The sequence below is a fragment of the Nicotiana sylvestris genome, chromosome 8 (assembly GCF_000393655.2).
Source record: "Nicotiana sylvestris chromosome 8, ASM39365v2, whole genome shotgun sequence".
NCBI classification, from domain to species: domain Eukaryota; kingdom Viridiplantae; phylum Streptophyta; class Magnoliopsida; order Solanales; family Solanaceae; genus Nicotiana; species Nicotiana sylvestris.
The window spans coordinates 12874072-12887390 of NC_091064.1; the positions used below are offsets into that span (position 1 = coordinate 12874072).

The 13319-nt window shown below is 36.5% G+C and overlaps 1 protein-coding gene across 2 annotated transcripts; it reads right to left on the reverse strand.

Annotated features, from left to right (window-relative positions):
* Positions 1–47: 47 nt before the first annotated feature.
* LOC104249633 (diacylglycerol kinase 5-like) lies at positions 48–11823 on the reverse strand. Of its 2 annotated transcripts, none has more exons than XM_009806107.2 (13): positions 11658–11823; positions 10100–10324; positions 9660–9782; positions 9427–9555; positions 9018–9103; positions 7855–7978; positions 6997–7045; positions 3765–3847; positions 1755–1822; positions 1566–1640; positions 1284–1371; positions 972–1088; positions 48–652 (listed from the first exon to the last, which is right to left on the reverse strand). In XM_009806107.2, exons 2-13 carry the CDS (start codon positions 10310–10312, stop codon positions 332–334), a joined length of 1476 nt encoding a protein of 491 aa, XP_009804409.1. In that variant the 5' UTR covers positions 10313–10324; positions 11658–11823; the 3' UTR covers positions 48–331. The 2 variants fall into 2 exon arrangements, with proteins under 2 accessions (XP_009804409.1, XP_070008925.1); XM_070152824.1 differs by lacking the exon at positions 11658–11823 and adding an exon at positions 11483–11504.
* Between the last annotated feature and the right edge of the window lie 1496 nt (positions 11824–13319).

Consider the following 13319-nt stretch of genomic DNA (forward strand, 5'->3'; position numbering starts at 1 on the left):
ACCGAATAATGAATAGCATAAAAATGTGACTTACTTGAAACTTCAAGTGACAGAAAATGCAAGTTTAAAATCCAAGAATTTAGGCTCAAACATTGCCTATAAAAGGTTTACATGTTCATAAATAGAGAGATGCCTTCAAGGTTCTCCAGTATCATATACCGAGTAATTCAGCTAACACATTTACACTAAATTGACCAGGAAATTCCCTATGCAGATACTGAAATGTTTGTCATTATATCGCACACAAACCATCTTTTTTCATCTACTATATCACAGACTTAATATGGAGGTTGTAGTAGAAGCAAATTTTGAACGACGAGAGATAACAGAATCAACTGAGATGAGAAATGTCAACTTCATCAGGAATTTTGAATGTGTCTGCTGCCCCAAACTTCCTCTGCTCTTCCACAACCGAATCCTCTTCACCACTATCCCCATCATCACCATCATGATTATCATGGCTTGAAAGATCGTGCATACTTTTGGATCTGCAACCATGGGTAGCAAGCATCTTAACCTGGCCAAGATGAGCGATTTCTACCACAACTGTGTCATCATCTACTGGGAGGGGTTGCTTCCACGGTTCCCCATCAATCCTCATGAATGTGTGGTCAGCTGTACCCTTATGGAACTCAAACCGGATTCTATGTGCCTACAAACAGGGTAATCGAACAAAAAATTCAAATGATAGTTGCACGTCTTGGAAAGTTTTATGGATCTTATATTCAATCAGTTCAGCTTTTTCATCCTCCTAGTATGATATTCAATCAGTTCAATCTTTTCATCCTGGTACGTATTGATCTTATGTTTAATCAGTCGTAAGGATCTTATATGCAATATGGAATTTAACATTTGGACCACTTTGGACCAACTGAAAATTGAATCACTGAATAATAACACCTGATTGCTGCATATGAATATGGTATGCCTATACGCACTTATATTAATAAGAACAAATTAATATCCAAAACCTGTGCAAGCCGTGTCCCATGCCCATTTGGAGCAAGAAGAACCATTCCATGCCAAGCATCTCTAAAGCCCACAACTTCAAGATGGCCATCATCAACAAATGGTGGAGTCAAGTCCCTCTGTCCATTACAATGATTAGTACATGAATGTGAATATGAACTTGAGCAGGAACAAGATGGAATAGAATTAAGTTTTTAAGACAGAAATCTATTGATATCACCACATGTGCGCACACACAAATCCCAGACATATGAACACGCAAAGAAAACAGAAAAAAAACAGTAGATGGTGGAAGAAGCAAATCGAGTACATACATCTCGGCGTTTGTTGCTATTTGGTGTTCCCCAAGGATTCAGTCCACCAGAAAAGCTAGGCAGGTTTAGGCACACAATTGACCTGATACTGCAAGTACAATCGGACAAGAAAACTGTTTATAACTCAAATTTTGTCATGTTTAGCAATCAACTTGCAACATAATGCAGCGTGAATTATAGTATAGGAGAAAAGCCAGAATCTTTTACTTTAATAGAGACAAAAAAAGAGACTATCTGGTGGTGTTCTAAAGTTCCTAAATTACAACAAATAATTGATGCTACCTGTGAGGGATGTGAAGGTCTTGCCATTCACCTTGCCTTTTCATTATCTTAACCTTGGCCAGTTGAGCTATGTTCCTGCAGTAAATGCAAACCCGTATATTCTCATAATATATACCATCAATGAGGTGATGGTAAAGAAAGATCTACAAGAAGTTATGTATTAAAATACACTGCAGAGTGCAGATTCACCTTGAAGAAGGATGAAAAAGGGACGCAAAAAACCATCCTTGCGTACATCCAAGCCTTGCATATGTACTCTAAGGAGAAAGCCAGAAAACCCATAAGGTACACTTCCACAAATAATATCGATTGTAGAAGAATAGGAAATGCTTGTTTTCACATGTAATCCAGGGTCTTGCGTTTATATAAGCTAGAGTACAGCAGGAGACAATAGGCTTAAACTTGGAGATTGCTAAATCACTACCTCAAGGAAAACACAATAACTTAACTTAAGCATGAACACTGACAAAGGAGACCATCAATTCCATTTACTTAATAAATATTAGGCTGAAAAGATAATGTGATATCCCTTTCTGATGGTGCATAATGTGGTAGCAGAAATGTTGTCAATGTTCTGTAGCAATTTTAAATTGGTCCACATTATGTACCATCCCTTTCTGATGGTACATAATGTGGTAGCAGAAATGTTGTCAATGTTCTGTAGCAATTTTAAATTGGTCCATATTGCTCTAACTGTGTTACATCATTCAGTACCATGCTACTTTCGGTTTATTGTGCTTTCCTTTTCCTTTTGGATAAAGAAGAAAACATTATGAAAAAGGTGAGCGAAAGGTAGAACGAGAGAATGTCCTTAATTGCATAACAGAGATGCAGATTATATCCAGCTGGTTGATTGATATATATATTTAATGATATTAATGGCCATATACACAATCAGGATGTGATATTAACAAGGCAAAGATCCGTTTGGTCAACACTAATCTAATCACTCCTATTGAATAATGAAGTGAAGTGCAAAATATACTTCCCCACCAAAATATGTTTGGTCAAGCAATCAATTAAATGTGCTTTCCATTTCTTCACGTGTGCAAACCAACTTTCAAGCAAATGATCCCCTCTATTTTATGTCATTATCTATATAGGATTTTCATGTAAAATCTTCATGATTAGATGCAAAGTTCCTCGAGATCCTAAAAATGACTCGCGACGTTGAGTAATGTGGATTGCAAGAAGCAGTTTCTCCAAAGACAAAGGTAGATCACAACAACAACAACAACCCAGTGAAATCCCACAAGTGGGGTCTGGGGAGGGTAGTGAGTAGGCAGACCTTACCCCTACTCCGGAGGAGTAGAGAGGCTATTTCCGATAGACCCTCGGCACAAGAACAAGGAACGAGACAAAGGTAGATCACAGGTTAATGAAAATAATGCACAAGAAGTTACATGAAAAGGAATGGATGGAAAGCAGTCTCCAGAAGTGTACTAGATCTTAGAAGCAAAATGTCTAACCCAATAATGAAGTATAATGACATACCACTAGGATGCAAAAGCGTCATAATTTTGGATCTTCTCATAGCTATCTCTAATAAGCTCACTCTCACTGATTCCCCCTCTCAAACTTGAAGCAAAAGAAAATAGGACAAACCTTCTTAAACAGTCCCTAACTTTACTCCTTTTATTCCAATCACCTAATTCTCTAATGACCTTGCTCAGGATAATGACAGCTCTCTTTTTCATTCTTCTCTAGTCCATTTTTAAACTGTCTTCAGTCTCAACAAAGGAGATATAAAGTAGGAGGCCCAACCTATCCACATTTTAATAAGCTGACACCATAACAAAGTTAAAATTATAGAAACCTTTTTCTTTGACCCCAAGTCTGAAAATTGAAGATGCAAATTAGCCCTTGGAGAGACTAAGGATCTCCATAAATCCGTTCCTGCCCTCCTGGGCAAGAACAATTACATCTTCAACTATTGGTTTTATCAGCGCAGTCGATTGCTAAACTTCACAATTATTTTGCTATAAACTTCACAATTATTTTGCTATTTCTAACTTTTCAGGTAGCACAAATCTATAATCTATTGAGTACAAGATAGAGAGGCATTGACCTTGCTACATAAGGATACACAATGATTAAGACAATATATGAAAATGGAGCCAAGCCTTAAATCCTGACATTCAAGAATAAATGTATGAAAATGGTGCCAAGTCATCTTAATCCTGACATTCACTTCAATACCTGATTAACAAGCTGGTTTTTGAATTTTTCTGGATTCATCTTACGTTCTGAATGAAATGCATATGATACTTGTGCATCCATCCCTGATGACACAAAATTTAAGATTAGATGTAGTACCAGATAAACAATAGTACAAGTAACATAATACTTTCAAAATACACTCAGATTTCCTTTTTGGGTTTGGCATAACTTGTAGCCACCTTATTCATGTCAATTGTCAACTACAATACTAGGTTGCTTTCGAAGACAAATAGCAGTCGTCATTTACTAAAATCACTATCCAATGCAGGCTTTTCTTGGGCCTCATTAGCTCTGAATTATTCCAAATATTTGTCAATCTTTCTTTCTATTTTAAAAAATAAAAAAAACCTTCTTTCTGGTTTCAAATTAACACTATGAATTAACTATAAAAGACATCATCTTAAAACACATATATAGAGGTTATTTACGTTTGACACAAGAATTAAGGTAAGGGTCAGTATTGGTTTTCGGAATGATTCACTGGCCAATTAGCTCATATCTCACGCAACAACAACAACAACAAAAACCCAGTATAATCCCACATGTGGGGTCTGGAGAGGGTAGTGTGTACGCAGACCTTACCCCTAACTAGAGAGGTAGAGAGGTTGTTTCCGATATACCCTCACTCAAGAAAAGGTGGAAAGGAAGAAAAGGGAAGAAGAAGAAGAAGAAGAAGAAAGAGGGGGGAGAAAGAAAGACGAGGGAGATAAAAAACAATAAGGAAAAAGGAGAGAAAGAGTAGCATCAAATAGTAACAATCAGGGAGCAACAATTTTCAGTAAAAGGGGAGAAAAAGTAGCATCAAATAGTTACAATCAGGGAGGCTCCAGTAGCAATTTTCAAAAACAATGAACGTGGTAGCTAAGCACCGGATATACTAACAAACTAGAAGAAAGTATCTTTCAACCAACAAGGATACTACTAGTACTACTGGTAAACCTAGGAGAAAGTCACAACCACCTGTCAACCCACCACCTTAATCCTCGACCACCACACCTTTTTATCGCTAGTCATGTCCTCGGTTAGGTGAAGCACCGACATGTCCTGCCTAATCATCTCTTCCCAATATTTTTTTGGTCTACCTCTGCCTTTCCTCAAGCCCGCCATGGTCAACCTCTCACACCTCCTGACCGCAGCATCTATGTCTCTCCTCCTCACATGCCCAAACAATCGCAGTCTCGATTCCCGCAACTTGTCTTCCACGGAAGACACTCCCACCTTGTCCTTAATAACTTCATTCCTTATTTTGTCTTTCCTGGTATATCCACACATCCATCTCAACATCCTCATTTCAGCTATGCTCATCTTCTGGACATGGGACTTCTTGACGGGCCAACACTCAGCTCCATACAACATAGCCGGTCTAACCACCACCCTGTAGAATTTGCCCTTAAGTCTAGGCGGCACATTCTTATCGCATAAAACCCCCGAAGCTAGACTCCATCTCATCCAACCCGCTCCAATGCGGTGAGTAACATCCTCGTCAATCTCCCCGTCGCCTTGGATTATAGATCCAAGATACTTGAAACTATCTTTTTTGGGAATGACTTGAGTATCAATCTTTACTTCCACTTCTTATTCATGTCTCTCATCACTGAACTTACACTCCAAGTATTCAGTTTTCGACCTACTCAACTTGAAATCTTTGGATTCCAACGTCTGTCTCCAAACTTCCAACCTAGCGTTAACACCCCCTCGCGTCTCGTTAATTAGTACTATATCATCAGCAAATAACATAGACCACATCCTCCCTTATATGTGTCGTGTCAGCACATCCAACGCTACGACAAACAAAAACGGGCTAAGGATTGATCCTTGATGCAACCCCATCTCCATAGAAAAATGTTCTGAGTCTCTTCCAGCAGTCCTCACCCGAGTCTTAGCACCTTCATACATGTCCTTAATCACCCTAATGGACACTATCGGGACTCCGCTAACCTCCAAACATCTCCATAGCACCTCCCTCGGGACTTTGTCATAAGTTTTCTCAAGATCAATGAACACCATGTGCAAGTCTTTTTTCCTCTCACTATACTGCTCCACCAATCGTCTCACAAGGTGAATGACTTCTGTAGTTGACCGTCCCGGCATAAATCCAAATTGGTTCTCAGAGATAGATACGCATGTCCTAACTCTCTTCTCCACCGCCCTTTCCCAAACCTTCATAGTGTGACTCGGCAGTTTGATACCCCTATAATTGTTGCAATTCTGGATATCACCTTTGTTTTTGTACAACGGAATCATCAAACTCCACCACCAATCTTCGGGCATCTTCTTCGTCTTGAAAATGACGTTAAACAAGCTAGTAAGCCACTCCAAGCCTACCCTACCCGCCTCTTTCCAAAATTCCACCGGGATCTCGTCAGGCCCAGTCGTCTTACCCCTGCTCATCTTCCGTATAGCCACAACAACCTCCTCACACTTAATAAGCCTACAAAACCCAAAGTCTCTCCGACTCTCTGAGTTCTCCAATTCACCCAACACGATGTTCCTATCCCCTTCCTCGTTCAAGAATCTATGGAAGTACTCCTGCCATCTACGCCTGATACACGCCTCTTCCACCAATACCTTACCTTATTCGTCTTTGATGCACCTCACTCGATCCAGGTCCCGAGCCTTCCTCTCCCTAATCTTGGCTAACTTGAACAGCTTCCTATCCCCTCCTTTGCCCAGACCTAACATTGGCTAGTAAATAGGAGTTTATGAAATGAAATACTAAAAAGGGAAGGTTGGTGGGTTTCTTAATTAGTAGGGATGTCCCTTGAATTTGATAATTTAGATAGGAGGTCAATGTCAGTAGGGCAAGTTATTTGGCTTTAAAAAGAAGTGTAGTGGCACTCACTTTTTCACCTTGGTATTAGTAGTTAAGCTTAATCTGCACTGATGACCTTTATTCAAACAATCATGCATACAAAAATAAAAAAGACAGTTTAAATGTAGCTTAAATGTGGAAAAGAATCCATTTCTTCACTAATTAAGATAGTTTTGTCTTTTCTAGTATCATGTTTTCATGATTAACCACAAGATAGCATAATAATTTTCTGAAACCTCCTCCTTATCTCACACGAGTGGCATAAGAATCCAACCTCATGTAAGACAGATTTCTTATCATATCCTTTCCTATTTAATGTTATTAAATGTGGCAGAAAACAAATGAAAATGTTGGATGGCGTTCAGGAACATATTTCATAATCAGGAGTGTATTCCTTACCCATGCTGAAATAATTCCAGAATCCTCCACGAAATGTATGGCATCCTTCCTGTGGGATATAAATAGTTTGATTATTGTTCTTATCCTCTTCATTTTCAACAAGGGTAAAGCTTTTTAACAGACAGAAAATGAAATATGATTCTCAAAATCCACAAATCATGCATGTATGTCCACTTGTCATTTAATAATCAATTTAGAATATTGGAGTAGGAATGTCAAAGTGGAATTACATACCTAGCCTGAAGCTAGACCGCATAAGCGCAAGTAAATACAAAAACCCAGGAATTTTTTTTAAAGTGTAATGACTGTGAAAGAGGTATACACCTATAATAGATTCAGATTCTTAAATGTGCTGTAGTCTTTCAATTTGCATTACAGTCGGTTGTAAATTTGCACCTTCTTTCTAGTGAAGATTATATTAGAATATTATACTTAAATGATTTACATTCAAAAAGGAAATAGGTCAATGAATTTGAATTAGCACACTGCAAGCAGTTGTAAAATATGATATTCCAATCCAACCATTAAATGAAGATGCCTTTACCTTTATATAGAAAAAGGAAAAGAACAAAACCAAAGGAAAGGCTTAAGATATACCACCATTTGGTTAATGGAGACTACAGGCGCCGCACGGGCATTTTGGTGCCGCTAGCGTCGGGAAAAAGTTAAGCCCGTGACAAGGAGCTCCACAGAATCATAACCAGGTTTACATACGGTCAGTTGTCAGCAAAGAATGCAACACCAAAAAAATTATAGGAAACAGGGACCTCAGGCTTGCATGAAAGATGGAGATAGACTGTATGGAGCTGTAATTTATTCAAAATAGAAAATAAAGGTTTCCTTATGCATAGCTCTTACCACATTAAGCTCATCAGACGAAGACACTCGGTGAAATGCATGCAACGAATGAGGCAATTCAAGTGGTGCAATAGGATCACAGGAACCTTCTTTTGGTGCTCTCATCCTCATTAGAATGTGCCAACTGCTTTAACAGCAAATCTTTCAATATTTGCTGATTGCTCTCAATCAGGGTCATCAATTAAACTATAAGATCACTTAAAATATTCTGAGTACTGTACGAAATTAGATAAATTTTCAAACCTCAATAAGAATATTGGGTAGAGCAATAGTAGAACTTCCATAAAACTTCTTTATGATATATCAGAACTACCACAAACCTCAAAAACTTATGAAGTTGCGATATGGTTTATTATGGTTGTACAATATTAAATGAAAATCTTAAAAACTATATCTATCTGTTTCTGGATATATTTTTGTCCTCAAGACCATAAAGCAAAAGAGCTTTTGGAAATATCAGCAGTAATGGATTGCTAATGTTACTTCTATTTTGTGAATTAAGTTTACATGTTACCAACATTTCTCACGATAAACATAATACCTACAAAATGTGGTCCTATCGTAAGTACTGTACAAAAGAATAAAAAAATGGGCATGTATGCTTCCGGTATCACTTTTTTGTTTACTGCAGAATAAACTAAACCAACAAAAATACGAAGACACTGCAAATAGGTACCATGTATGCCATTCCGAATATCTTTTCAATGTATGCTAGACTTTCACGATTTCATCAACTGGATTAAAGTATACTCATCAATCCCAACTTAAAACACCTGAAGTATTGCCCAAGTCCACAAAAAGAAGTATCTTTAAAGATAAAAAGGAATAGTACAGATAAGACATCGGGCCTACCTTTTTATTTCTCAATATTACTTTTTCCCTTTTCCTTTCATTCTAGGAATAAAAGATCTTTGTTACTAGTGAGCTCTATATGTCCTGCAATTACATTCACTAGAAATTACTAACTCTCATCTCAGTAATTCTAAATGGGATACTCAAATTTGGTTAGAGCATACAATAACTCGCAGCTACCGGCGAGAATTTTAGAGAAAAATTGAACTTCATTTTCAAGGGATCAACTTTCTATTTGTAAAAGCTCACAGAGGCCGTTGTAATATACATGAACTAACTCAAAGAATATTGGACCATTTGCATGGCATAACCTGTCCATCTTCATCTCTTTTGCATCCATTACTTGCTTCAAGAATGAGATAACCGAGTTCTGGTCAGTTCCTGGATTCTTCTTGCCCTGCCAATAACCACAAAATGCTTATTACATGGTGTATCATCCTCTATGGTGAATACACATCAATGTATTACAGATAAAATAACTTGAAACCCAGCAGTTAATTTAAGCGAGAATGTCTATGTGCTGGTTTGTCTATAAGAATTTCATGTGATTAATTGGTAACTTCATCATAGCATAGGCTAAACTAAGAAAGTAACTACACAGTGAGATAGCAGTAAGCATTTTAACACTTCTCAGACAACTCTATTGACAGCAATCATTGACAGAAAAAGAAATCCAGAAAATATCTGGTGAATTGAGCTGTTTCAGCTAAAGATCCTTACCCAACCAAAAGCAAATGGAAGGTTGTTTCCAGTTCCCAATGGCACAGTAGCAATTGGTGGTGGCTTAGATAGTTTGAGATCAGATACAACTCCAAGAAGCCAGCCAGCTGTGCCATCACCACCTGCAACCTAATAAACAATTGTGTCATTGCTATATGCCGTGAAGCAATCATCTGGTAAATTAATAAGAAACTCTTTAGAAATAATAAACTGCTTAAAAGAGTTGTACTCACGATTATCCTCAGTCTCTCCTCAAGTTTGGTGGCAAATTCATCACCATTGTTCTTTAGTTTTTCTAGATTCAAATACAGTCTCCGTAAAACACTATCAGGAGTTTCTTCTCCCAAATCAAAAACCTGAAAAGTTAGATGCAACTATAAGAGAGATCTGCTTAAAACGATGAATTGAGAACACAAAGAACAGAAAAAACAAAATGATATGAGAGAGCCATACTACTTATATATCAGGCTTAAAAAGAAACAGAGAAGTGGCATGTCTAGATTACATAACCCATTAAAAATTTGGTGGTACTGTTCACAACCTAACCTAAGGTTCTCTACTTTCAATTGAGAATTGGTAAAAGATGACCTGAAAAAGAATTTATCTTGATTTAGTCTCACACTTCACATTCACCAAGCTTTGCAATGTTAATCAAGGCAACCAGCTTCAGTACCTGATATTTGTTAAGAAGTGATCGATATGTATGAAGAAGATCTCCACCAAGTTGACCTCCACTTTTAGAGTTGATGAATACTAGCACAGGGCATGTAGGTACATCAGGCAACTGTAAATCTTCACTCTGACTTGCATCCGGTGCAAGTATATAGGTAGGAATATAGAACTCTCTCTCTAGGTTTCCTTTGGAGTTGCTTTCGGGAGAGGCCATAAATAGTGCTACCTGCAGACCAAGAGGAGTTGGCATAACTAAATTTAGGATAAGAAGAAACCACCGCGCCAGTTCATTTACATGAATATGATACTTGTTATATGTACAGTCAATCAATCAATCAATCAATTATCCCTCAATCTCAAATTAGTTAAACTCGGCTATATGAATCCTCAATATCCATGTTTTCTTCAATGGCGGTGTTCGGGTCACCTTTTGTGCAACTCTACTAATCCACCCGTCAGCCTGCTAAAACTCACAAGAGTAGCTGCCGGGTAAACTTGCATATCAAGGTTGGACTAGGTGGGCTCATACTAAGGATTGTAGGTAGAATTCGAACTTGAGATCTCTAGGTTATTAATCCTACATTTCAACTACTCAGTCATCTGCCATCCCCTTAGGCACATGAATCCTCCATTTCATAGTTTAACTATTTTACAGTGGTAATTAACTTAGTACAACTCTCCTCCTTAATCAGGGATTCAAAAGGGCTATCTTTTTCATACAGGCGGAGTTATATAAAAGAAAAAAAATGATAAAAATGAAGAAATGCTAGGTAGGGAATGAAGGCATTGAACGTATAAAATTAAGGTATTCACTTTATGGAAAACACATAATCGGATATCTAATAACACATTGCATAAGAGATGTTAAGAATGGACATTTTACCTAACTCAACTCAAAGGTAGCCCAAGTGGTGAGAATTGTCCAAACCACATAAAGAGAATACAACCCATACTCTCAACCAATGAAGGACTCTAATACCTATCACATGCTCCAGGCTAGATATCTGGAGCGTGGATGATATATCATGGAGCCCAAAGAAGAAGAAAAAAGAATCTAGCACTCTCGCTCTAATAATATGTTAAGAAAACTGACCTTGAACCGAATTCAAACCTAAAGCTGGCTAAGTAGTGAGGATTACCCAAGAGCATATAACTAGACTACAATCCATACCCTCAAATAATACCGAATTCTACCGAGACTACAATCCATACCCCAAACAATATGGGATTCTACCAGAAAACTCTGAATTTCATATCATATAGGTCAACATTTCCTTCCAACATTCAAGCAACAAAGAGTGACCCATACAAAAGTTAGCACTCATTTGGATAGCTAAAAAAGCCGAAAAACAACAACATTTTCAGGAGGAGATCAAGAAATTACATCTTAATACGCAATTCAAATAATAAACAACGATAACGAGGAATGCAAATAGATTGATCACTCGAAATTGATGAAATTGAAACTTGCTTCTGATTCCAGTGATAATATAAATAATAAATAAAAAACAAAGCGAATGATTTTGGTTGAGAAATAGGGAGCGAAAAGAGAATTTTACCTGAGAAAACAGGAGATTATTTGATGGAGAAATTCCAGCGGAATCAGAAAATGCAACCTATTTTGGGAGGAAAATTGATTCGGATCTTAAAATGAAAATGAGAATTAAATCAATTAACAGAAGCGTGATGTAGACATTGGGGGGGGGGGGGGGTTGACTGATTAGCAGATATATACATCTACTTTTGGTTAATTATACAAAATAAATACATATTAATTGTTCACATGGTTTCGACTTTTCGTTGATTAATACGTAACTTCCTTTGCTAAGCAACTCATGAGTCATTAGCATGTGGATATTATTATATAATTAAGGGTAGGCGGGAACTGAAGAGTTCTGAATTAGTTGGATACGCGTGTGTGTGCGCGTTTTTTTTTTCCTTAATTTTTTAAAATTTTCTTACATATGAAGACTGGTTAATTAGAGGGAGAGAAGAGAGGACAGTGGAAATTAATTTCTAATTTATGGTGTGAAAGACAATAAATTACTAGGTTAATTTTAGTATTTTTAATTTTGTATGCACGCAATTCGGTTAAGTAATTTCAATGTGATTCAATTATTTCAATTTATTTGGGTTAGGTCTATTATTTTATTCCTTTCCTTTTGGGATTAGCAATCTTTTCGAGTAAAACTGAGCACAAACATAGCTAGAGTGTTACTTATGAGTTTCGAGGAGCGACTCAGTGAAATCGGAGGCCTAAAGCCAAAACTTAAGAAGACGTGAGGAAAAAACATTAAAAATGTGACAACTGTTGAACAAATAAACACGATTAATTTACATAACCAAAAAAAAATTGTATGGTCTTAACAAATTTTCTTTCAGGTTTTAAGTTTTCTTTTAAGTATTACACTATAGCATTGTCCAATATTTTAAAATTTCGAGTTAAATTATTTAAATATTCATATCTACTAATAAAATATTTGATAACTAGAACCAATGTTGTATTAAAACAAAATGTTAATATTTTGTTAACTTAAAATTTTTTTACTAATATAAATAAGTATAACTAATAGAAAAAGTTTGGGTGGGAGTTGGGGGAGGGGGAGAGGGGACTCTGACTCTCGAGGGCCTAAAGCATAAGCTTTAGTGGCCTTATCCTAGAGCGATGAGTTCATTCAAACCCAGTGAATCTAGTGGCTTTTGATACAAATATTATATATGTGTTAAAAAATTCATTAAGAGTATGTTTAGAAAGCAACTTATTGGAATTAAATTTGTATGTAATTAGATATAATTACACGGTTTATCATGTTTATGTGATCAAGTAATTACTTGGTCAATATAAAATTTGATGTAATTTAAGAAGTGTAATTATACTCTGCAATTCTTAACGGGGATGAGAATTGATGGTAACTACGTTGGGTAATTAAGCTAATGTAACTTTCATTATTTGTATTTATTTATTTCAAATATATCAAGTATTATTCTATTTACACTGTTTCTCTTTCATTTCTCTTATTCTCCTCTTTCATATACTTTTGTATATGTTGTTTATGGTTTGCTTTCATATACTTTTGTAACTTTTCATATTTTCCTTCTTCTTCTTTTTTCTCTTTGTTGTTAAATATAATTTTTTTACTAGCTTTATTTTCTATTTATTAGTGTAAGTAATTATTAATAAAAACACCTTCTAAACTTTATATCTATCTTTTATTATTTAA